This window comes from Opisthocomus hoazin, chromosome 6, assembly GCF_030867145.1.
Source record: "Opisthocomus hoazin isolate bOpiHoa1 chromosome 6, bOpiHoa1.hap1, whole genome shotgun sequence".
NCBI classification, from domain to species: Eukaryota; Metazoa; Chordata; class Aves; order Opisthocomiformes; family Opisthocomidae; genus Opisthocomus; species Opisthocomus hoazin.
Window position 1 is genome coordinate 2,469,660 of NC_134419.1, and position 25,537 is coordinate 2,495,196.

Here is a 25,537-nt window from a genome sequence, read left to right on the forward strand (position 1 = left end):
TCGAATTCAAAGTGCAGATAAATACTTGCTTTGGTCCCTTTTGCCCCGCAGGATTTCTTATCACGATTATATTAAAGTGTTTCCACACCTCTCCTACCATTTACTGTTGTTGCTGGGTTTGGCCCTTTTGTTTTTAATAATCTATGTAAGTTTTATATAAATTTCACTTTGGAATACACAATATATTCATCTTTCTTAGCTCCTCAAAATAGCTCTTTGAAAAGGCATGGATACAAAAATATTTACTAACTACAAAGTAGAAAAAATATATTTGGCTTGCAAGCAAGTGTGGTTTTCTTTACCTGCTTATCCCAGAAAATACAGCTGAGACGCAAGACCCAACTTCCCTCGGACCCGAAGCTTTGCAGCTGAGCGGAGCGGGGCTTGTGCCGCCAAACCGACCTCTCCAAGTCCCCGCCGACAGGCGAGCTCCCCGGAGGCCAGAAACGCAGGATCCGTGGGTGAGATTGCTGCCGCTTCTACCGTGGGCTCCCGGGAGAGGCGTTCGGCAGAGACGTTGGCTTCACGGCAGTACCGTTCGTACCAGAATCTCACGCCCAGCAACAGAAATGCGGACGTTTTACTTCCAAGTGCATCGTTTTACCGGGATAACGCAACTAACGCAGCCACGGGAATTCTGGTTTTCCTCTTCTTGCCGCACCGTGAGTCTCGAGCTGCTGGGAGCTCGGCGGGGAGCGTTCTGCGCGCTGCCGCGCGGTTCAGCCTCTGGCCTCACGGTCGCTCTTACCGCCCTCTGATGCTGCCGAGGAATATTTCCAATTTACTGTGAGAGCGAGCGCGTAGCAGCAGCCGCGAGCGTTGGTCAGGGCCTCCCCGTCAGCCACCGAAACACAGCGTTCCGACCGCTGTTTCGTGTGGGCCATCTGTGTATTCGCAGGCTCGGTTTAACACAGAGGTCAGCAATAAATGCATAGGGATTTGGGGGAAAAAGCAGCCTAACAAACGCACTTGGTATCTGCACGGTGCATCCATTTACGGCCAGGCCAAGCGGGCGCTGAGGCGTGGTAACCCGGCAGCCCTTCTGAGCCTCCAGCGGCTGCACGCACCCGGGCCCGCCCAGTCTGCGGCGCTCGGTGTCCCAAAACGTTCCCAGGGAAAAGACACCGTCGAGCTTTTCCCCACCCAAAACACCACACGTGTTCATATCACAGAATCACAGAATCATAGAACAGTAGGGGTTGGAAGGGACCTCTGTGGGTCATCTAGTCCAACCCTCCTGCCCAAGCAGGGTCACCTACAGTAGGCTGTAGAGGACCTTGTCCAGGTGGGTCTTGAATATCTCCAGAGCAGGAGACTCCACAGCCTCCCTGGGCAGCCTGTTCCAGGGCTCCGTCACCCTCAGAGGGAAGAAGTTCTTCCTCATGTTCAGACGGAACATCTACATGTTAGGTCGCTCCTTTCTACCTCCTTTGTACCTCGCCCGCGGGGTCCACAGACAAACCCTAAACCAAGACCAAGCTCTTCCCACACAGTTTGCTGACACGTTTGAAAAGAAGAGATAATTTAATCCCAAACGGAGAGGAAACGTGCGTATGGGTCCACCCCGCCAGCGGACACACCGTGAAAAGACGGCATTTATTGACAACCACAGATGGAAAGCAGCCCACGGCTGCAGAGCCGGGCGCAATGCGCAGCGGGGCTGTACACGGGCGCTTGGCACGTGCCTGAAAAAGGAGCTGCCTTCGTGCCGCGCCTGTTGCTTGCACCCTTCCTTCACGTGGGCGCTCAGACGTACGCCGAACAGGCACCCACAACAGGCAATCTGGCACCAGCAGCTAACTCGGGCACAATCGGATCGCCCAAGGACGGCCTCACGCTTGAAAAATTAGGTCAAGAAATGGAAATTTCCTCCTATTAAAATCCCGGCACTCCAATGCGGAACCAGTTACCCAGCTTCAAAACAGGAGGGCTCCTGAAGGAAGTCAGGAGAGGGACAAACAGGGGAGCGTATCAACACCCATAAAACCATTAAAAATATCAAATTCTGGTGCGATGGTGCGATGACTTACGAGTTTTTCTCTGCGGTCTCCTGCACTTTGGCAGCAGTCATCTGAAACTGCGGCACGTATGGCACAACGGCTTTGTACTTAAGGCTACTTTTGATAAGCGCGTTTAAATTGGGAGGTGTATGCCGAAGGAACCCCACATCTTTGAGCAGAGCGGTGGTATGGAACTGACACATCACCCCAGAACTTTTTGTTAAAAAAATGTCATTTTCTCTTTTTTCCAGTGACGTTAGCCCTAGGTAATACAGGCTCTGCTCGGGACTGTCTCCATCTGCCAGAGTGTCATCCTGATCCGAAGGCTCGGAAAATCCCTCTGAAGAAATCAGGGAAAGGGAAAGCGTCTGGCAGGGCTGCCCGGCCAGCGGGTCAGGCAAGAGGAGGAAGGCCCCGTTCCCCACCTCCCAGGAGCGACTGGAGAAGGCGCCCGTCGCCGCGGGCTCTTCAGCTGAGAAGCACCTGTCCAAACAGCCTCGCAGGCTCAGCTTCCGTTCGCACAGCCCACGTGATCCGGAGTTACTGATAAGGGTAGCGTATTTAATATCGGGCTGCCTTGTGACTGCTCCGCTGATTTGGGCATCGTGGGAGCTCTCGGAGAAGCTGCTGCTGTCGAAATGGCTGCTAGAGCAAGCAGAGTCATGCTCCGAGTCTGGAATTTTTGTAAACATGGAATCAATGACTAAAAAGTCTTGTGTGTCTTCTTTTTTCAAGGCTTTGGTGACACTGATGTCTTCCAGCACTATTTCTGGTTCCAGAAGAAGAGGCTCAAATGACATTGCTTCGGGGTGCTTGATAAAAAGATGCTCAAAAGTTTCAGGCTAGAAGAAAAGATATATTTTAATGCTCATCTATTATTTAATAGCTTTATTTCAGTATGAAGCTACTGACTTTAAGAATCACAGACCAAAACCCCACAGTTTTAGGAAGAGTAGATAGCTGAAAATCCTCTAAAGCACATTTCCTCCTTCTTTATGTCTGCGTGGAGGTGACGACTGAGGGAGCAGACCAAGAAGCCAGAACCTGTTTGCGTGGCGAGGGTCCCGTTCCGATCAGCACCAACAAACATGCGCATGTTGTTAAACGCACCCGCAAGCGCTCTGCGAGACAGAGGTCTCACGCCCTTAGATGACCTTGGCTTTTTATTTAGATTGTAGAAGCAACAGTCTTAATCATTTACATGTCAACTAAAATAACCTTCCCTGCTAGGACTGTATTATTTAGGGTCAAATTCAGCCTTTCTGTAGTATTTTGGAGCGTTCCCAGCCGAACAGCAGCTGTATGTTTGAACTGCATGAGGAGAAACAGACATTTATTTTGAAGAAATGTGCGCTTTACGACTACCTACTATACACGGATGTAAAATCTACAGCAGCGTGAACTGACAGCGAAACTGGAGCTCCGAGCTGCAAAGGAAAACTCGCTTGAAAAACGTACATTTCCTAATGAACTCAAAACAAAACAAAGATAAAAACAGATTTTGTGTATATTAGCAAACCATATTTTACAGCAGGAAAGCTGCCAAAACAACTAGGAACATGTCAAAATACTTGGACTAGTATACAATTATAGAAAAGAGTAAACTAACTTGGGCGTCTTAGTCTGGAGTAGCTCTCCGTGACGCCTATGCCCCAACGTGGCGAAGCTGGCGGGCCGGTTTCTAACTGCTTCGGTGCCTGCCCCACGCCAGCCCATCGCCTGCCCACGGGACCCTCTCCTCCTCTTCGAGATGACGCCAGTAACGGCACGTAGAATTAACCAGCTACTGAAATGAGCTCTAGGCTGCCGCTGCATGGCACGCAGCAAGGTGTGAGGATCCTAAGGGATGCTGCCTGTGGAAAGCTGCCTGCCCTCTCCGGGGTCTGCTGCGAATCGAGCTGCTGTGCCGCAGCAGGCTGACGGGCGGTCAGCGCGCAGCGCCCGCGCGGGTGTTCTCAAACGGGAGACAGACGTTATCAGGAAGCGCTTCAACAACCGAAAGCCCACGTCTCCTCCTGATCCACCTGCCCTCCTACAACCGAGATGCTTTACCCTCCTTCCAAAATCTGCTCGCTCCTCACCCCAGCCCCCCAGTATCTGCTCTTCCAAACGCACACGGGGACCACAGAAACCAGACAGATGACACTGCCTGCAAAGATTAAATACATCACCTTCCACGACTGGTACGTTGTTTGGCAAAGGCCGCCACCTGCCAGCTCGGACACATGACTTATTGAGACAGATCAGATATTAAATGAAATATGATGCACAGCCCAACGTCCTGAGAAAATGTAAAACTCTGGCAATAGGAGCAATTACAGAGCGAGCTGGGTGAATGCTGCTGTACTGCCGCAGCATAAGCATGCGTGGTGTAACCCTGGCACCGGCTGTGGTAAACAACAGGCAGAGCAGTTCCGTAAAACTCGGGAGAAAAGTCACAGCCTCGGGTCACCAGCTCCCGAACTCTGCTGGCCAGGTGAGACGAGACCCAAACAAACAAGGAATTTCAACTCTAACTCTACAGATTGCAAATCAGCCCATGGATGTAGGAGGGTAATTTAGATATGCATGAGTCTTTGCAAGATTGATATTAATTTCCCTGTAAAATCTTTGTAGTTGTGTTTAAGTAATTTCTCCTACATTAGGTCCTAGAGCTTTTTTATTTAGTATTTTATGGAGCAAGTAAGAGGAGTTTTTATGATTTTGCAATCATGCATACATGCAAAGCCTTGCAAGACAGAGTCTAGATGCAAGAGTTGCCTGGCGTAGATGACAATTTTAACCCCTTGCTGCTGTGAGCAATACAATCAGGACAAAATAAGACTCTGTAAATGCAGTCCTGGAGTACCAAACACCAAATGTGCTATAGTGAATGTACAAAGCACTGACTGGATGTTGACTCCAGGATTTCACGTTGATATGTACCAGGACAAGACAGGAGCTCTACATCAAATGCCTTCAGAAAGACACCAGAACTTTCCAGCGGTGGCGTGTCGGCTATTGACGCAACCACTGCTCATGACAGCTAAGGAAAAATACCACACAAGCACTGTATGCTGCTTTTTCTACTGGAAGCTGCACGCACACGTACAAAAGCAGGAGCTGGGGCTAACCACACGGTTTCAAAGAACACATTCTAGCCTTGGACCCTCATGGAATGAGAAAGCGATGATCCCGCTGATCTGAGGACAGGCACGGTACCCTCAGTGCGATTAACATCGAGCAACATTTTCCAGGAATATGAGTACAACGTACCGAAGAGGCACGCTTCCTACTGCATAACAAGCTGCCAAAAATCATGTCAAACTTCAACTTCTTTCATACTTGCGTGCATCATTTCTTTTCTGTTAATTATGGAGCACGGCGTATGAATATGGAGCAGTCTCACCAGGGTGTTGGCTTCACCCTCCTTTCCTAGCTAAACCTCATCAGCTTTACCACACCCATCGCAGCTCGGCCAGTCGGCGAGGAGCATCATTTCCAAGGTGCCAAACCCAACATGCAAATTTCACGCCCCTTTGCAGCTGGGGAGAGAGGATGGTCACGAGCTCCTTTGCTACAGATGCAAAGATTAAATAGACAGATACGGGTGCACCGGTGCAACTTTTACTCCCGCCATTAACAGCTTCTTGCAGACCCCAGGCCTGCCCAGGATGCAGCAGCCATGTCAGACTGGGCTGGGATGCAGCAGCCTGCGCAAGTAAAGCAGGCGCTGGTTTCTAGGCCAAGCCAGAGGCACGGGCTCTGCGCACACCGTGACGGCTGCTGGGAGGCTGGAGAGCGCCCGCTCTGCACCCCGTCCCACCACGGCTGCATCTTCCCCGACAGAAGGATTTCCAGGAGCTTCATTTAACAGTAACACCTGCAGCACGGTGCACCAGAAGTACTTTTGCATATTAAAAAGCCACAGAAAACAGCTAAGTAAAAAATAAGTAAAAATAAATAAAAAATAAACAGAAACTGCCCCAACACCACTGACCCCAGATTTTCCTTAAGGATTTCTGCCATCATCTTTCAGGCACAGATCTAACTTCAGAGACTATTCAGGCACCTGCACTGATGTGGCTGCGTGTTTCAACGACAGCAAACGAAGAAGCCATATCAATACCATGCGCGTTGCTACTTTCAGGAAAAAGCAAGCAAGCAAACAAAAACCCAGTAAGGCACAACACACACCCAGCTTCTGAGTTGCTGCTGCAGCCAAATGCACATAAAAAGTTCAAGAGACCGTAACGGGACTACCAGGCGCTCGTGCACATCAGAGCTTTGACCACTCTGATGCGCCTGGCGTCGGCGGAAGCTCCCAAGCTAGCTCGCAATTAGAACAGACCCTCAATTAGAATAAAAACCCACTTCCAAGTGAAGTCAGTAACCGGGCAGAGCTTGCACTCCAGCTGGATAAATCCCAAACCAGCCTGATCTCTCTCCTTCCAGGGCTGCATCCTGGGAAGGGCTGGGCTCGTTCAACTTCCCCCGAAAGCCAGGGCTTGACAGTGTTCAGCCCTTTGCCTGTCACGGCCTCAGCGGGCAGGGCAGAAAGCAGCCATCAAAGCCACCAAGTCTACAGAAGTGCTGCTGCCCGTGCGCGTGACAAACCGTGGTTTGGTCTGTAACACGGCACTTGCTCTGAATTTCTGTGGGGGCATTTGAGATTTTTGAGAGAGCTACTTCCAGGATTCGTTATGTTTAAACAAATCGACATTGTATTGTAGCCGGGCTTCCTGTCTTCTGAATAGAAAAATCTTCTAACAACTCTGTACAGGAAGCCTGGGAGCTGGCCCAATGGTTCAGCAGGCAGTGACCATGATTAGACTTCAAAGAACGTCCATTCTCTGCTTGAATGAAATGAAATAAAATAAAAGCTGAGAAAATAAGCCTTTACTGGGAATGTAAATTAAATGCCTGGAAAATCTGCTGCCACTAGATGCTCTTGATTTCAGAAATAACAGGCCCAGATTTAAATTATCGTCTCAGTGATCGCACACTGTCAAACCTGGGGACCATGAGAAGCTTCATGTGCTGGTGCAGACGGGCTGAGCCCGTGTAAAGACTCTTACTTGTCGCCACAGCTCCCTGTTCACACGCCAAACGGGGAGGCAGCTTACCCCAGCGACAGATTTTTGGCCTGACACACACACGTGGCCCTCGCTGAGGTGCAGAAGCATTACACCTGCGGGATTCTGCAACCGGTTTACTGATTGCCCCGAAATTTAAACAGCCCCTACAGGCAAAAGAGGTGTTGGTCTGTGGTCCTGGCCCGTTTGCAGACCTTGGTGTCGCCAGCCTCAGAGGCTCAAGCTGCTTCGCTCAGTCACACGGGCAGGGTCTGGTCTAGCCAAGAGGTTGAGCTCCGCGCCGAGCAAACAGCACGCGGAGCCGCGGGGCGGGGGGAGAGGCAGCACCCAGGGAATACCCACCTTCTGGAAATTGACTCCTTGCGCCCAGGAGCAGTTCTTGGGGTTTGGAACGTCTTCCCAGAACAGTTTCTTCATTCTGAAATATTAGGCAAATTCTGGAGTTGGTACTGTTCTCATCTATCCCGTACTGCTGCCATTCGCCTCTGCTATGTCAGAAAAGGAATCTGTGCAATTTCATTTATTCACAATGCTATGACAATGAAACAATCATTTTGGGTATTACACATGGCCAAAAGTTAATAGAAAAAATAAAGAAATAAAGAAATAAATAAAGAAATGACATAGCAGGTGGCAGTTTTGCAAAACATAAAAGGCACAGCCAGTTTTGCTGCACGTGACCCGACCTCACCCTCCACAAACCTTCGGGGGATTTTTGTTCAGTTGGCTTTTACCTCAGACCTTAGTTTGTGATGCCGATTAAATCTGGAACTCTGAGAACTTCACAAGTGCAAAGCACCTGACGCTTGCCCACAGATCGCTCCGCAGGAGCGAGGAGTGCGTGGTACAGGCTGAACGGACGCTTCGCAGCGAAGACGAACAGCACCGGTCATCAGCTCACTGCAGGGACACCCAACCCGGAAGGGCAGCGGTCTGGCTTCCACAAGGTAACAAGCCCCTGCACTCGAGACTCGGTGCTGTATTCCGCAGAGCCCACTGCCTTTCCGTGCAGCACATCAAACATATGACAACAGTAACTCCTAGCTTTCCCCAGAAAGGCCCTGCCCGCCGGCTCAGCGGACAGGCACCACGTCAGCGGCATCACCTGCTTCTCAAGGCCTGCCGGGGCTTCCGCGCGGCGACGAACAACTCACCTCTGGTGCGAAACCAGCAGCGCTCCAAGCAACAAAATGGAGGTTGAAATAACTATTGGCAGAACGACGTAAAGGCTGGCATTATTCTCGTTTTCATATCCAGCTGGAAATGAAAGGAATCCAGATAATGATGCAGCAAAATAATTTGTCTGGGAGCAAATAGTTTGCAACAGGGAAACAACAAACAGTAGAAACAACAGCTTAAACACAAAAACACTGCATAAACGGTTTTATTGCGCGTCAACAAACCTTCACCTGGAGAACAAACAACAAAAAGGAATTGTTTCCAATCCTGAGGGGACTCCTCCATCCCTGCGGGAGGTGCCCACTGCTCCCTTGCTATTGAGAAATTAAATCAGAGCATACGGAATAAGAGAACAGTCCACAGCTGGACAACGGGGAACCACAGGGACCTGGGATCTCAGCTGCTGGGTTCGCTGTACGGGGATTCAGGTCCCTGACTCCACTATTCCCACAAAGTTTTCAAATTAAATCAACGGACGTCTACAGCACTGTTTATAGTTATATTACAATTACTCTATCACTGACATTGTTTTCTGATTAAATGCAGGAGAAGCCTGTATCTTAAGTTTACTTTTACGAGCTCCTGTTTCATAAACAACATGGAGAAAGATCCTAGAGGTCACCTTTGGTAAACTGATCCGTTGCTCGGGACTTGCCAACGCCTCCAGCAAACACAGGGTACACGCTGAACTGGTACTTCTCAATCAGGATAAAGTGATCTGGAAAGAGGAAATCAGCCTTTTGAATCAAAACTATAAATATATATATAAACGTATATATGTATAAAACTATAACACTATATATATATATATAGATATAACATATATATATATATATATATATATATATAAAACACTATTACTTTTAAACAAATTACCTCCACAGATGCTCTGGTCACATGTCAAAGTTCAGATCAGCCCAGAGAGGGCAATAATGAAAGCCATCTTTTATAGAAACATACATTCATATCAGGAGATTAAAATCAGTAATCTATACTGGATAATCCAGCATTATTCTGTCATGGAATAAACACCTTTATGGAGCTATCATAAAAATATCTAAGATTAAAGCTAAAATGCAAATGGAATGCAGATATTAACTTTGATAATGAGCTGGTGTACTTGATATTCTAAAACTAATTTTACTGTATTGTCAAAAAATGAAACCACCCCTGAGCTTCATTCTTTGTTAACCCGATTAGTCAATCCTTAACAGTCAGTCTGCTGATGACAATCAAGAATTGCTCCACTGGTCCTTACCAGCAAAGCCATCACAAACAGAGGAGGGGGAAGGACTCCAAGAGCTCAGTAATGCTACTTTTTTCTGTTCCATAACAATTAACACAATGTCTTACATTTTCAAGCGCACACTCACCATAAACATAATATTTGCTAATATTTGCAGGAACTCGCACCCATTTCATCTCCTCTTCTTTGTTAAGGTTCTTCCATTCGATAATAAACGATGTTATCACATAGACATGAGGTGACAGCGTCCACATCAAAACCACGCAAGTGCTGTTCACCGGGTACGCGCGAAGCGACTGCACAACGTTCACTGGCAGAGCGAGGAGAAAGCAGCCGTGAATTCCATGGGCTCGGCCAGAGGCGAGCAGGGCGCGGGGTCAGCAGGAGAGCTGTACACTATGAACTGCCCACACACCAGCTACTGCTGTGGTCTCGGCACTCTATCGTTTATTTGTTTAATTATTATCTTCTATATAATAACGCCTGATCTTTAGTTCACATATGCAAACGTATTTCTCTCTAAGCCAGCAAATCTTGGTTTACACAAACTATTCCAAACATTAAATAAATCAAGTTTCTTACCAGGCATCAAAAAAATATCCCAATTCTCACGTGCACCTCCTTAATTATCACTCCTCAGCCAAAAAATTACCAACAACGACTGAAGTGCCAACACGCAGCTAGTAAAGCACGCCCTCAGAGCCTGCAAGCTACATCCGACGAAATCCCTCTAAGTAACACACCACGATCACACAGCTCAGTCGGACCAACGCTTCCCATTCCATCTGCTGCCAACCACCGGCTTTCCACAACATGCTTACACACAGCATCAGAAAGAACTGTATCCATAAAAATGCTTTTCAAATTGCATTACAGCAGTAAAGTTCTATGAACAGACTGCAGCAATGTCTCCCACCGCATCCATTTGCACGTGAATGTTACACAACTGCAGAATTCGAAAGGAATAGCCGTTATTTTACGAATAAAGCAGAGTGCAGCCAAATCGACGAGGAGGCTGCTTGGGAAGGAAAGCCAAACCTCTGCAAACTATGTACTCTGGCAGGCCGTCAGGTGAGCAGCCAGGGAAACAAGACCGTATTTCATTTTGGAAACAACAAAATATTCCCTCGCAGGAATGCTGGGTGTTCCCAAGACAAAGTAGATGAAAGACCAGTTCCACAGTAAGATTTTTTTTTTCTTTGATTAATTACTTTATATTTTGTTAGTGGAGGGAAGACAGCCCAGTGAAAGACAACTCTTCCCAACTAAGATTTTCATGCAACGGAAATTTCATTTTTCAAATAGCTCTGTTGGTGAGGTACAGAATCTGTTTCCCACATACAGCTGAACGTATCATCACAAAACATTTTTTATTCTAACAAAGGGAATTTTATCATTATCACAAGGATTCCTAGCATTTCCCACACCTCAGAATGGTTACTGATGGGTGTTCTTACCTGTGCTCATTTGCTGTGATAGAGTTAAATTAAAATTAATCGAAGAAACTCCAACAGAATTCATGGCTAAAACTGTAATGGTATGCGTGTGCTCAGTCCATGGAAAGGAACAGGTAGTGCCATTCTCAACATATTCTGACCACGTGGTGTTTCCTGATGTCTGGTGCTGTATAACGTATCGGCTCACACTGCACAACGAGTGATTCTTCATCAGCGGCTGCAGCAAACATTGGCATTAATTAATTTCCCGGTATTTGATTTCAAAAGCAAATGTTCTTTGGGCAGAAGGCACTGCTCCAATTTTAAGAAAACAGGACCCAGTACAGACATTCTATGGACTGGCTACTGTCCGTTTAGCAAAGGCACTGCAGCTCACTGAAAGACTCGATGGCTTCTGTCCCTCTCCCCCAGCGCCGACACGCTCACTTCCCACCTGAGCAGTGAAGGGAGGGCAGGGGGACGGGGAAACACAGGCTTTCACACTCCCATAGTAACTCACCGCTTTACATTCATATTTTTCAGCATTGAAAATGCAGAACAGATGACTGTTTGCACACTAAACGTGGACAAACAGGAGCGGGCAGTCACCGACGTACTGCTTTTCTCTGTCCTGCATTACCCTTTTAATGCAGCTTTGCCCAGTTTACACGCAGTTGCAGTGCTGTTTACACAGGCAGCTGCCTAGGAGTCAGGGCACGTTCTGCCCAGAGACCAGTTCAGCACAACTTGGCAGCTGAAGAACGCATCTCATTATAACTCACAGTCTTTGGTTCCATATTCACAGAATATCACAGAATATCACAGAATATCACAGAATATCACAGAATATCACAGAATATCACAGAATATCACAGAATAGTAGGGGTTGGAAGGGACCTCTGTGGGTCACCCAGCCCAACCCTCCTGCTGAAGCAGGGTCACCTACAGCAGGCTGCACAGGACCTTGTCCAGGCGGGTCTTGAATATCTCCAGAGAAGGAGACTCCACAACCTCCCTGGGCAGCCTGGGCCAGTGCTCCGTCACCCTCAGAGGGAAGAAGTTCTTCCTCATGTTCAGACGGAACTTCCTGTGCCTCAGTTTGTGCCCATTGCCCCTTGTCCTGTCACTGGGCACCACTGAAAAGAGCTTGGCCCCATCCTCCTGACACCCACCCTGCAGATATTTGTAGGCATTTATAAGGTCCCCTCGCAGCCTTCTCTTCTCCAGGCTGAACAAGCCCAGTTCCCTCAACCTCTCCTCGTAGGGGAGATGCTCCAGTCCCCTCATCATCCTTGTAGCCCTCCGCTGGACTCTCTCCAGTAGCTCTTCATCTTTCTTGAACTGGGGAGCCCAGAACTGGACACAGTACTGCAGATGAGGCCTCACCAGGGCAGAGTAGAGGGGAAGGAGAACCTCCCTCGCCCTGCTGGCCACACTCCTCTAAATGCACCCCAGGATCCCATTGGCTTTCTTGGCAGCCAGGGCACACTGCTGGCTCATGGTTAACCTGTCGTCCACCAGGACACCCAGGTCCCTCTCCGCAGAGCTGCTCTCCAGCAGGTCCACCCCAAGCCTGTACTGACAGATATTCATCTCTTTTTCTGAGTATCAGAACAAATTGCACTTTACACCTCCATTTCATAGCAGCTGCATAACTAACACTGCAGGTGCAGGCTGACATGAACCTGTCACACGGCACTGACGCTTCAGCCGTGTCAGTTCAACTCCGACAGCAGGTCTGGTCTCTGCACATAAGCAAGGAAGCTTGTAGCCCACCCGGAGATCTGAGGGCTCTCCTAAAGCAGCGTGGACTGCAGGATATTGGGAACAACGGGATAAACAAACAGCAGAGTTTACGTTTCACAAGGCTGCGGTGCAGCCCCGCACGCAGTTCAGCGTGGCTGTGGGCTGTGGAGCTGGACCTGCACAAGAACAATTTCACCACAGCCTGAGACAGGTCCACCACACAAAAACCAGCCCACGTGCGCAGGCTGGCCTGGGAGCTCCCCAAGCCTGGCAACACAGGGCAATGGGCACAAACTGAAGCAGAGGAAGTTCCGTCTGAACATGAGGAAGAACTTCTTCCCTCTGAGGGTGATGGAGCCCTGGAACAGGCTGCCCAGGGAGGCTGTGGAGTCTCCTTCTCTGGAGATATTCAAGACCCGCCTGGACAAGGTCCTCTACAGCCTACTGTAGGTGACCCTGCTTCGGCAGGAGGGTTGGACTGGGTGACCCACAGAGGTCCCTGCCAACCCCGACCATTCTGTGATTCTGTGATCACGCCGGTCGCCAGAGTGCGGCTGTGCTGAACCTCACCTGCCTCCCAACCACACAGCGCTAGGAAAGTTTTTGTCCTACTGCATTGCTATAAACTCGGTAATGATCGGGGTACAAAACCAGCTCGGTGCGTGCCATCTTGCAGCACGAAAGGCTAAAGAGAATAAAAATGGAAGCAGGACGTGGAGGAAGTGACAGCAACAAAAGGGAGTAAAATCCAAGACAGGCTGACTGAGCAAAGAAGGTAAAACCCTCTCCCGCTGTATCACAGCATTACAATGGATACTGACCAGCGGCCTCTGCTTGCCTCTCGTATCAGCCAAGCAAGAGGCAGTAACGCAAAGGCAGCATCCCAAGTGCCTGGCACGCAAACTCCCACAGACAGCGACCGCCCAGGTCTGCCTCCCAGGGCAGCACGCGCTTACCACGCTCCCTGCTTCGTGATTCTGCCAGGGGCTTTGGGATCAAAGCGACAGGCCAAAACGTCAGTTGTTCTCACCTTCCACAGCAGCGTAACATTCTTCTGCCTCCTTGCTGGATCTTCAGTAACAATTCTCCAAAATTCAGGGCCTTGTAAGGGAGCTGCAAGATTACACAGGTTTGCAGGAAGAGTGCTGCAGCTCCGTCTGCAGCTGGGCCGACCAGCAGAGCGCACTCCGGAAGCACACGTACCTTTGATATCGGTCACAAGCGTATAGGCTGATCTGCTCCAGTTGCTCCAGTATCCCAGTCCATCCAGCTTTCTGCACCGGACCTGGACAACATACTCAACGCAGAGCTTCTCAACTTTTATCACAGCTGATGTTGTTGGTGCATTTGAAACTTCATACAGCTGTAACAGGAGTCAAAATATTTAGAGTAAGAACAAAAGGCTGTTTAGGCATCTGTCAGTGTCAAAATTCCTGAAAATTAATCCAATGATAAAGTGGCCTAATCAGTAATGCTCCTTTGCTAGATAATGCAAATGCTTATAACTAATTCACTGCATGCCACAAATTCCACAAAAAACAGCTAACACACTAAATGGCAACACTGCAACAGTTCATGCCTCGATCTAGATTAAAAGACAGTACCTCCCAGGTAATTTCCTCCCTGTTGACAGCATACCGAATCTGAAATTTCAGGTCGTTGTTTGTAAACACTGGGTTTGTCCAGCTCACGTTCAGCAGCCCGACATTCCTGGTGATTTCTGCTTGAACACTGGAGGGAGGAAGCGGCTTCACTAGAGAATCGAAAGAAAAACAAATTACCATTAATGTCTGCACTGACATTTCTCATTAAATCCAATCATTCTGGTTTGCTTTCTTCTGCCCTGAGGTGGCAGGTAACACACTGTGGCCTCTGCTGTTCCAAGGCGAGCGGGAGCGTAACGCAAACGTCACAGCTCACCAGTCTGGGCTGGCCGGCCCATTCCCTGCAGACAAAAGCGTTGCTGACTGAGAAAGGCAACATTTGGCTAATGGGAAACTCATTCCAGTTTTGACCCAAACTAAAACCACCAAAGAAAACCTTAAGTTGAAATATCAAAGTTTCTTACAGAATTAACGTTTTAGTAAATAAAAAAAATAAAAATCCACATGCAGGTTTCAGCACATTTCATTTTAATTTAAGCCACAATGGCTTGTATCAGTGCTAGTGCCTGGTAGCTCCCCTGGCACAAACAGCAAAAGACACAGCCTGGCACTGCTGGGGTGCACCACTGTGGAAAGCAGCAGCACACACGGCCCAGAAAGGCAGCTCCTATGAAGGACGGTGACAGACATTATGCAACGATTAATGGAAACATTACGTTAAGTTTTTATTTTACTGATGGGAAATTGCACCAAAATTGAGCTTCTCCAGAAGACTGAACACAAATGTCACAAAGCCCTGGTTTGTTAATAAAGGAAAGGTAGAATAAACTTGTTTTGACTAATCAGATGGTGAGTGAGCTTCAAATTTTGAGTGGTGCTAGAATGGGTATGTTTTGGTTTACTATGATACAGAGCACCTTTCATCCAGTGTAGGTCAATTCAATTCATTGCTTTTTATTTGAAGTAGTGACTTGAATAAACCAGACTTCTAAAGTTCTGCTAGAATTCCTCACTGGGCAGCACTGGGTAAGGCCACCACCTTTCCCCAGAGGAGCTCAGCTGGCTGCGAGCGCAGCCATGCCTGACACAGGCTACCGCTGCCGCGCCGACAAGGTGCCAGGTCCTCTGTGCAGACTGTCCAGGCAGCAGAAGTGCGGGATCTCCACCCACCACCCTCACACCACCTTCCTTTTGCAGGCCCCAGGCTCCCAACAGCACTCTGATAATCAGCGAACTTGCTTGTCAAACAGGCACAAACAGCCCTCCTGGAAGTAGACAGGAGCAACCACGAAAACCACCACGCCACCAAATTAACAGTAATAACAATAATAATTCCCATTCCCCACTTAGCTATAATTCACTGAACCTTATCATAGAATCATAGAAAGTTTTGGGCTGGAAGGGACCCCCAGAGGTCATCTAGTCCGACCACCCCGCAGCGAGCAGGGACACCACTAGCTAGTTCAGGTTGCTCAGAGCCCTGTCCAACCTGGTCTTGAATGTTTCCAGGGATGGGGCCTCCACTACCTCTCTGGGCAACCCATTCCAGTGTTTCACCACCCTCATTGTAAAGAATTTCTTCCTTATATCCAGCCTAAACCTACCCTATTTTAGTTTAAAACCATTACCCCTCGTCCTGTCACTGCTGTCTCTACTAAAAAGATTGTCCCCACCTTTCCTATAGGCTCCCTTTAAGTACTGAAAGGCTGCAATCAGGTCTCCCCGCAGCCTTCTCTTCTCCAGGCTGAACAAGCCCAGCTCCCTCAGCCTGTCCTGGAGAGGTGCTCCAGCCCTCGGATCATTTTTGTAGCCCTCCTTTGGACCCGCTCCAACAGTTCCATGTCCTTCTTGTGCTGAGGGCTCCAGAGCTGAACGCAGGACTCCAGGTGAGGTCTCACCAGAGCAGAGTAGAGGGGCAGAATCACCTCTCTCGACCTGCTGGCCACGCTTCTCCTGATGCAGCCCAGGACACGGTTGGCCCTCTGGGCTGCCCGCGCACATTGCCGGCTCGCGTCCAGCCTTTCGTCTATCAGTACCCCCAAGTCCCTCTACTTCCTGTGACATTCATTTTTGCTTACTCTATTTAAACTTCAAAATGCAAAGGACCGTTTGGTTTAACTTCTGTTCCCTGCACGCATGCTCACCCCACACACGATAGATGTATTTTATTATTCTGCTAGATTTCACGCAGCACTTCTCTGGTCTAGCTGCCATGTTTTCTCTCTGCATATGTTCACGTTTGCATCCAAAAATTACACAGTCCAATGAACGCTCTGAGTCACAGACCCGGCAATAAGATGTGCTGTGCACATTTTGTAGTGTTTGAAAACACTCAAACACTGTTCCTGCCTCTTGCTTTTACACAAATTTCAGTCCTCTGTGTCACAAAAGCATGCAAGAGCATGAAGAGTCCCTAGGATTTTAAACAAATATACAGCTGTGTAAGTAATAGATATAGTGCTACACTGTACCAAAGTATAAACAGCTAATTGAAGACTTCAGAAAAATTAGATAACCCAGAACCTTAAAAATGAGGCCTCCTTTTTAAATATAATAGTTGCATTTTCTGTAGGTGTCTTTGCAAAAGACCCAAAAGGATTAACAAGTAAAACTGGACGTTCCATTTTATAGGTATTAGCTGCAGCTACAGTCTGCTCCTGTGCCAAGCAAAATGCATGGAAATAACATTTAATTCAATGTCTTTTAGAAGATAATATCAAAGCTCCTATGTTTTTATGTTCTTTCCACAATCTAACTTATTTAAGATGCTATGAAGAGGTACTTTACCTACACCACATAAGGAATGAAATCCAAGGTCACAAGTGAAGAAAGACGTGCACGAATCTTGACCTACCCACATCCGCTGGAACGACACAAGCTGGTGAGGATTCAAGCGTTCCTAGCAAGTGCTTAAACTCTATCCACATGGTATATCCAGATAAAAGAAAAATAGGCTGAAATGTGCACTCGTAAGAATGATTCTTCTGTAAATGGCATTCTTTCACCTCTGATTTTGGAGAAGTGCTCGGAAAGTCAGAACAGTAAATTCTGCTCCTTAAAAGAGAAAAAAACATTTAGTTAATACACCGCAACCATAAGCTGCTCGTGGCATCAGTAACACAGAACTCGGAAGGCAATTAAAACAAATGGTGTCACTGGAACTGACTGGGGGTTTCTGGCGATTATTCGGACAGATCCTGAACTTGAATCTGCACTAAATGGATAAATAATACTGCGGTGTAACTCCTCAAAGCTTTGGCTCTTTGTCTGAAAAAAGCAGGACATGAAGGCTCTCCCCACTGCAAAATCTTTTGATAAGAGACTGACAACAGGAAGGAAGAGGCATGACAAGAGGAGGCATCTCCAAATACTCCTAAATCACGTTACTTGAGGGGTATGTATTAGCCATACGCATAGCAAGGCGGATCTCCAGCCAAGAATTCACTCCAGCCAGGAATATGACTTTCAAAATATCAACTGGCATCCAGGGGAAAGCTGCCATGTCGACCCATCAGACCCGTACTGTGAAGTCTCCAGGAGATGGAAATCCCACACAAATATCAGTTCTGGAGGGTGGCATTAAAATCCCCCACACAGTCAGCATCGCATCTGGCAACAGAAGAGAGGAGACCTGGACTCTGGGTATAACGGCACTGGACATCACATCGGTGAGGGGAAGTTTTCAGATTTCTCCTAACTCCTCCTAAGCTTGTGCACAGCCCAGACTCGTGGCAAGAGCGGCCAGACAGGGTATTAGTTGTTCAACTGAACCACAGAAGTTACACTTAGCTGAACCTCTCCTCTTCCTGTCAATGTAGCTAATACCGATGAGACTGGTGCCTCGTGCTTTGAAGGTTTGGCTTAGCATTCTCTGTTTTTACAGGCTGATCATTTCTGGGCTGTTTCTGTTGGCAGCGCTGACTGTAGAGGAAGACGCAGTAATAACCCAACCAGAACAAAACACCAACAGCAGAGCCATCACACCACATTGCTGCAGAGCGTTGGATTTCATCTGTAAAATGTCATTGATTCAGGAACTAAGAAGGCTAGCTGTGCGCTCCTGGAAAGCCTGACGTGTCTGTTGTCGACGTAACAAGTCTAACTTCCGCCTTCATCGTGAGGACGTGCCTGTGTCTAAGCAAATACTAGCAACTCCAGCATATTTATGGTGCCTCTTGCAGTCAAGCTTGGACCATTAAAAAACCTGACCACTTCATTCAGTTTCAAGCTTGTAAACATTCAAGTTCTTTTTGTTTTTTTGTTCCCAACATGCAATAGAATGTTATGCAAATGATACTGGTGTTTTCATAACTATATATTTTTAAACATCTTATACTTCAACTTTTTGATAGTCACTACGTTCACGTGGTCCCCCATGAATTTTCTTCTTTTTTATTTCTTTATTCTCCCTCTTTCAGATCTTACTATTAATAAACCAAAAACAAAGAACAAAAGGAAAGATGACAATAAATACTAGCATCTGGGAAGCGTTTTCAATCTGTATTAATAATGTTCACTCTTAAATCTACCAGGAACACTGTAACAAATCTACAGATTATCACCTCCTACGAGAAAACAACATTTTTAGCTAAACCTGAACAGTGAAAAAGTGGGAATAAAAAACATGGCAAGAGCAGTGTGGTTTTTATTTCAAGCTCCCTGCCCAGCAGTATACTCATTATATTCATATTTGTGAAGACAGTTGAAACAAAACCTACCTTAGCAGTCAGGTAGTCACTAATCCTGCCCTAACAGCCTCCACTCGAAATCTCAAGCACTCCAGTTATTACTTTAGACCACAAAATCCTGAGAAATATTCACCTGGGTACTACGATCGTTCAAAACTTCAATCCACCTCCAACAGAGAAGACAGTCCAGCTTTCCAAAGGATTAGGCCCTCAGGGCTGATTTAAGCTTGTTTGCCAAAACTTTCACGTATCCAGTCCAGCAGAGCGTTAAAACTACAGATTTCTTCTCAGGAAGGGAGAGCTGTCTGGCTGTCTGTCTATCTGGTTTATACAAAGACTAATACAGTTCTAGGAAACTCACAGGGATGTTTTAGTTTCATGGTAAAACAATACTATCACAGGCAATATTTGTGCACATGAATGAAGATAAGGATGATGATACCACTGATTTCATAATCAGGTTTGTATTTTGCAAACAGGAACATGTTTGCTCCGCACCACACCCCAGTTCTCCTGCTCTGTCCCAGACACAGACAAAATTAAACCAACCACCTGAAAACAAGCTCTGCCAAATCGCCTGACCAAACCTATGAAAGCTAAGAATTGCTCTAGTCACCAAAGATGCTGCCTTCACAAAGCAATACTCCCTTTATCAGCTAAGATTTGAGTCTCTCTTTATAAGCAAGACTTATTCCATCCAGAATGAATTGAATGCCATCCCTGCAGTTTTATCTACTGCCTGTGTATAGAATATATATTTTTTTTTAAAAGACAGAATTATAGAAAAAGCGCAGATTGAATGGAGACCTTGAGAGGCCTCAGTCCTACCTCCGACTCAAAGCGGGGTTAAATTCAAAGTCAGATGAAGGTGCCCAGGGTGCTGTCCAGTCGAGATCTGAACGTCTCCAAGGACAGAGATTCTACAGCCCCTCTGGGCCACGGCTCCCGTGCTCAGTCACTCTCACTGTGAGTGGGTTTTTTCCTTATTTCCTTACAATTTGTAGATACGAGCAACTAGAAGAGTAATTTTTAGAACTGATACACGCAAACACATCTACTTTAAGAGAACTGGCTTCCAAACTGCATCTGCAGGTTTTACAAATGCTGAAAAATATTGTCAATAGAATCCATGTTACACACTTGGGTACCTATGGCCCCCTTTCTGCACACACATTTAATACCTCTGGAGTCCCAGCTGGGAAACAGTCCAGCTTACAGAAGCTGAGCACATTTTATAGTTAGATCTGTTCATAATTCTTCGCTGTAATAGTACTCCCAAACGTAAAGAGTGCACTAAAAGCTACACATACCTGTAGTATCTTAACTGCAAGGAACTCCCCAGGAGCAACGTGTTTGGGTTCACAGACCATCTGCAAGTCATTTTCGTTAAGTACCCATCCGTTTCACATGTGATATTAATATTCACATCTGATTAAAACACATGGAAAACTTATTAACAAAGATATACTTGTTTGTACAAAAAACATGCATTACAAGTCATAATTGCTCTGTAAAAGCTAACTGGAATTCAAAATGGAACTATTCTGACCTTACTATGAAAATACACCAAAATGATAATTTAAAATCATCTGGAATCTTACCTACTACATATAATTCAGCGTATCTATGATGACATTCCCTATTTTGATGACAACAGTATAATGCGTTATAGAAGAAACTTCCTCTAGGTTTTGTTGCTTTCAAGTTGAAAAGAGTAACTTTGCTTACGCGATCACTCACAAGCGTATACTGACTTTCTGGGATTTCTTCTGCTAAATTCAGCCACCAAACAATCTTCTTGGACACTACAATCTTGGTTTCGTTTTTATAGATGCAATGAAAGGAAACGTTAGAACCAACACTGGTCAGTATCTTAGGAGGGAAGTACAGGACTTCAGCTGCACAGAAGGGCGAAAAAGAGGAAAAAAAAAATCCACCAAGATTAGAATCTGAACAAAAAAAAAACAACCATAAAAGCATATGTCAATAGAAAAATATTATCATTACCCAGCTGTATTTCTAAATTTCCTACTTCTTAATTACTCTTAACATCTATAAGGGAGAGGAGCAGAAATGAGCCTTTGATGGTCTCCCTCCGTAATGGATGTTTGTAAAATCTGGTAATAATAATAATCTTTACTATCCCCAGGCAAACAGAAATTAAATGAGCAGAAAACCACTGGAGGGCACAGCGAAAGCAATACACAGCAGCACAAGGGAAACAGGGAATCATCGGGGCGCCTGTAAACTAAATCTTGGGAAACTGGATTAACGCTGCTACTTTTTACTCTGCCCACTTTTTAAGGTATCGGGTCAGCTTATTTAAATACTACAACAAGTACTTGCAACCTAGAAAGGGTTAGCTTCTGTAACTTGTCTCACAAACACACATCACAAATTTTAAAACCGTAAAATTGTCCTCAGGTAAAAGTGAGAGAAGATCCAAACAAGAGAAGAGTGATGTTTGGGGGTGGGGGAGAAGCTAACCCTTAGAACCCTGCAAGAATGTTGAAGTCACGTTAGCTGAAGCATTACTGTGATGCAGTAACAAAGATTTTGAGAGAATTGCTTTTCAGAACCAGGGGAGAGGGGATTGAAAAAAAAAAATTAAAATAAAATCAAGCTTTCCAGTAGTTACTAATCCTGCTCCTAGTGAAGTCAGCAGGAGATTACTGTCTCGGAAAGTTGTTTTACAGTCTCAGCAGTGCAGTTAATACAAATGGTAGCAGTGATACAGTAAGTAATTCACCCAGGCATAAAGACACTGAGTTTGCAAAGCATGTAAACATGAACAAGCTCAGCCTCAGTCAGGTACTGAGGGAAGGTACAGGTGTGACACACCCGCTGTGAAAAGGAACAGTGTGCCAAAGATCAACACAAAGCCAGCAAGAAAATCCTTAACAGGTCAGGTTTGCTTTCCATAGTTGAGCAACCACATCAGGTATTTTTAGGATTTCTCCAAAATACAGGCCTTCTCAGATGGTAGAGCACACTTACAACATCATTGTCAATGACTTTCATGTTAAATATAAATCAGAACATGAAACTGGTCAACTGTACAAAAACAGAACTGCCCGATATCAGCGTCTGCTCTCGCGGTGTTAACGTGTCTCCGTGAACGCGAGGCAGCGAGCGTTCTGTCCCCGCCGCCTCGCTGCTCCCAGCTGGGCTGCACGCTCCACTGCTCTTCCAGGGGCTCATCCCAGCGCTGGCCATCGGCAGAATCTGCCAGTTGGAGCCTCCTGCAGTGAAGACATTCATCCCTCTACGTCGCCATCCGGTTAGTCACGACGGGATTATTTTGCTGATGAGATGTATGTTTATACAATTGCATAGGCCATAACAAAATTCATAAAAAATAATCTAACAGTATCTACTGCACCTCTTTTACATCCATATTTCTCAATGCACTCATAAAACCTTTCTGAAAATATCAGTATATGACTATGTGAGAGAGATAACGTGTATTTACCCCCCAAAAATTCTCAAAGCTATATAGTTATTTATATTCACGCACACTTTTTTAAAATGTGTGTATATAGATAGGTAAAAATCCAAAAGACTAAGGGCCAGTTAGGCCTCTAGTCACGCAGTCAGGCACTCTGTGGTTCACGCTCGATTGCCATGAGGGTCTGTGTATTTTCAGTTTGTGTGGAAGAGAGCTTTCTGCAAAGTTTAGTTATTTCCTTGGTACTCAAGCACATCAGTTACTCTATTTAGCATAAAGTAAGCAGGTGTACATGTAAGTGCCTAGGTAAAGCACTAGTATTATCATGCAGTAGTTCAGAGGATACCTGTGATACACAGACCAAAACATTTCCAGTTAATCCTAAACAGAGCATGGAAAAATACAACGCAAAAAATCCTGAAAATCTTTAGGCTGACCCAAAGCAGCTTAATCTGCAAAGCAAATCAGCAATCCTGACAACCGACCACGGATTTGCCAAAGAAAATTTCTTTCCCTTCCTATACGCTCTGACCAGGAATAAAGCACCATTCTGATCCATTGTTTTAGCAAGAGCTGTGTGGATATAAGGGACCTCACGAAATCACAGGAGCCCTCTACTCAGTCCTGGAGAGCTCTCACTGTGTGTGACGTGTCAGGAACTCACCCTATTTGGGTGGTAAATTGATTACGGTATACAAGATTATATGCTCAATGCCAGTTTATGAAGAGGGCTCAGCATTACAAACCAAGATGGATTAGGTTAAACCTACAAACCCAAAGCTGCGTTCTGCGCTTTTAGTTCAGCTACAAAGCCACTTACTAAACTAAAAGGTAGAGAAAGCATTAGGAGAAAAATCTTGCGTTGAGTAGAGGGTGAACACTGCCAACTGTGGTTTGAAATGGAAAAACTCCCAGAAAAAGAGCTTTTTCTGGGCCTGGACAGGTGCTTGGTGAGCAAGCAAGAGGGCCAGACAAGGAGGTGTCATGGAGCTGACTGTGCAGTCGACACACATTAGCCCAGAACTCTTTTAATGCAAGTCTTGTACAAAAGAAAGCGCGGAATCTCAGGCAAAGTCATGCAGATAGAGGAGCAGAAGAGGACAGAACTTCCACAGGATTTTTCAGCCCAGCTCACGCATGCTGTACCTCCCTGGATAATGCGTGCTCTCAAATACTCATTCCATGAAACAAAACAAACGGGGAAATCTGCTCTATTCCAAAACACTACTTACAGCTCGTAAGGGAGTGCACGTCACCTACCTCCCAAGTTGAGGTTATACGGTGTGCTCCAGTCACTCCAGAACCCCGGACCATGACGATTCCTGCACCGCACTTGAACTAAGTATGAAGAATCAAGTAGTGTATTGTCCACAGCCAGTGAGGTTTCTAGCGCAACTTGAACCATCTGTTGGATTATCAGCAGCCGTTATTGTTGTATAATGAAACAGCAAAAAGAAAGAGACAGAGGGAACCAAAACAAACAGTCTAGAGAGTAGTTTTTAGGTAGCAAGTTAGGGGAAAAAAGCTTTCTTCTTTAAATTTACTGTAAATTTGAGTATGGTAGAGGTTGCATAATTCTGTGGAAAAAGATGCTATTTCATTACAGACTGCTAATTAACAGCTGCATGTATTCCAGAGCCAGTTGTTTTTCTGGCAGCAACAGAAAAAGCAATTCACTAATAAAAGCTATAAATATCAAACGTACACGCATGTATCATAGAATTTGGGGCTTGCTGAAGAGAGAGGACTTTGCCTTTAGACTTCACAGAATCTAGTATTTCATCTGAAAATGAAGATAAGAGTTTGTTTGCAGGACCCAACAGGAGATGGGTCTTTCTGTATTGAGTAGTGGCTCTCCCAGTGCAGCAGACAAACTCCAGCTTGCCAGCTCTACCACACTCTGTTGATGTTTACCAGGCTCTGCTGGACACCACCAGCTCAGGAGAAACCAGTGTGTCATGCCCAACTCCACCAGGCCAGCCATGTTGCTCAGCCCACCAGAGCCACTGCCCAAGGACAAGGAGGGTGGTACGAAATCCTGAGCTCCAGAAGAGCCCCACCAACCTGCACCACTCTGTCGTAAAACAGAGCAAGCAGAGCTGACTCACCTGCCAACCGCTTTGACCTGAATTTGCAGAGATCTTCACTTCATACTGAAGTGGGTATGGCATCAGCACAGGGTCAGACCAGCAGATCCTCACTTCACCTTTCTCTGTCATTTCTAGATGCAGGTTCAGAGGCGGTTCAGGCTTTACTGAGGACAAATGATTGACAAGTTTACCACCAATCCTGTTGCCCATGACTGCTGGCAGTAATGGGTTTTTACTGATTCAGAAGTCTCCTTCAAGTCTTTTCTTTAAACTCCGTTTTCAAGAGCTGCTCCACAGCTAGAGTATGACAGAGTAGCGTTGTGCAGTGTCACTGGAAAAGTGCACCATGGCACTGTTACAGAGTTACTTGTCAGGACGTGCGGTTTGGCCTAACGTTGCCTTGAAACTACATGAATTTCTTGCCTTGGGCCACAATTCTCTGCAGTAACCAAGCACTAACTTACCTGTTTTGCTGAAAAGAGTACTGAGAGGGATGGGAGCGCTGAGCAAAGCAAATTGCTTTGCTCAGCTCCTTAATAGACAGGAGATAATGTCCTCATACTGTACACAAAGAATTTCTAAGTATTCCCATCCCTTCCACAGTGATTACGGCTATGAAAGAAGGTCTCCAGGAGAGCTACATTAGGGCAAAGTAAAAAAGGAGGGTTTCAGAAATTTCCCACCAGGATGAAGAGAACTCTCTGGAGAGGGAAATGGATGGGTAATTCAGAATGATGATTAGGATTAGACTCACTCTTCCTCAGAAAAAGGCATAGCTTTTAAAACAAAAGTCAGTAGCTTCTACATCACACTTTCACTACTCTCACAATACAGAGGATGTCTGTTCTACTGATGCCACCTGTCTACTGATATCATCTATAACCAGGTATAACTCTATATTACACAAATATTCACAGTTTAACTTTCAAAATAATTTTTAATTCAGCTAAATCTTGGCAGAACATATACTAATATTACACATTTTTAAAATAAATTTCACTAAGCAGAACAAAACTAATTATGTC

The 25,537-nt window shown here is 46.1% G+C and overlaps 1 protein-coding gene across 3 annotated transcripts in view; it reads right to left on the reverse strand.

Moving 5' to 3' along the window:
- Positions 1-1,307: 1,307 nt before the first annotated feature.
- The window catches only part of LEPR (leptin receptor), a 36,166-nt gene continuing 11,936 nt past the window's right edge, over positions 1,308-25,537 (reverse strand). For 2 of the 3 annotated variants that reach the window (XM_075424026.1, XM_075424027.1), the window contains exons 5-18: positions 24,531-24,676; positions 23,683-23,827; positions 20,576-20,872; positions 20,285-20,402; positions 17,141-17,340; positions 14,287-14,435; positions 13,886-14,045; positions 13,713-13,795; positions 10,958-11,174; positions 9,628-9,810; positions 8,877-8,972; positions 8,230-8,332; positions 7,418-7,493; positions 1,308-2,842 (exon numbers count right to left, since the gene is read on the reverse strand). In XM_075424026.1, coding sequence (XP_075280141.1) covers positions 2,027-2,842; positions 7,418-7,493; positions 8,230-8,332; positions 8,877-8,972; positions 9,628-9,810; positions 10,958-11,174; positions 13,713-13,795; positions 13,886-14,045; positions 14,287-14,435; positions 17,141-17,340; positions 20,285-20,402; positions 20,576-20,872; positions 23,683-23,827; positions 24,531-24,676 — 2,789 coding nt within the window. In that variant the 3' untranslated portion in view covers positions 1,308-2,026. Of the gene's footprint in view, positions 2,843-6,779; positions 6,833-7,417; positions 7,494-8,229; positions 8,333-8,876; positions 8,973-9,627; positions 9,811-10,957; positions 11,175-13,712; positions 13,796-13,885; positions 14,046-14,286; positions 14,436-17,140; positions 17,341-20,284; positions 20,403-20,575; positions 20,873-23,682; positions 23,828-24,530; positions 24,677-25,537 lie in introns of those variants that run through there. The other variant, XM_075424028.1, reaches the window with a different exon arrangement.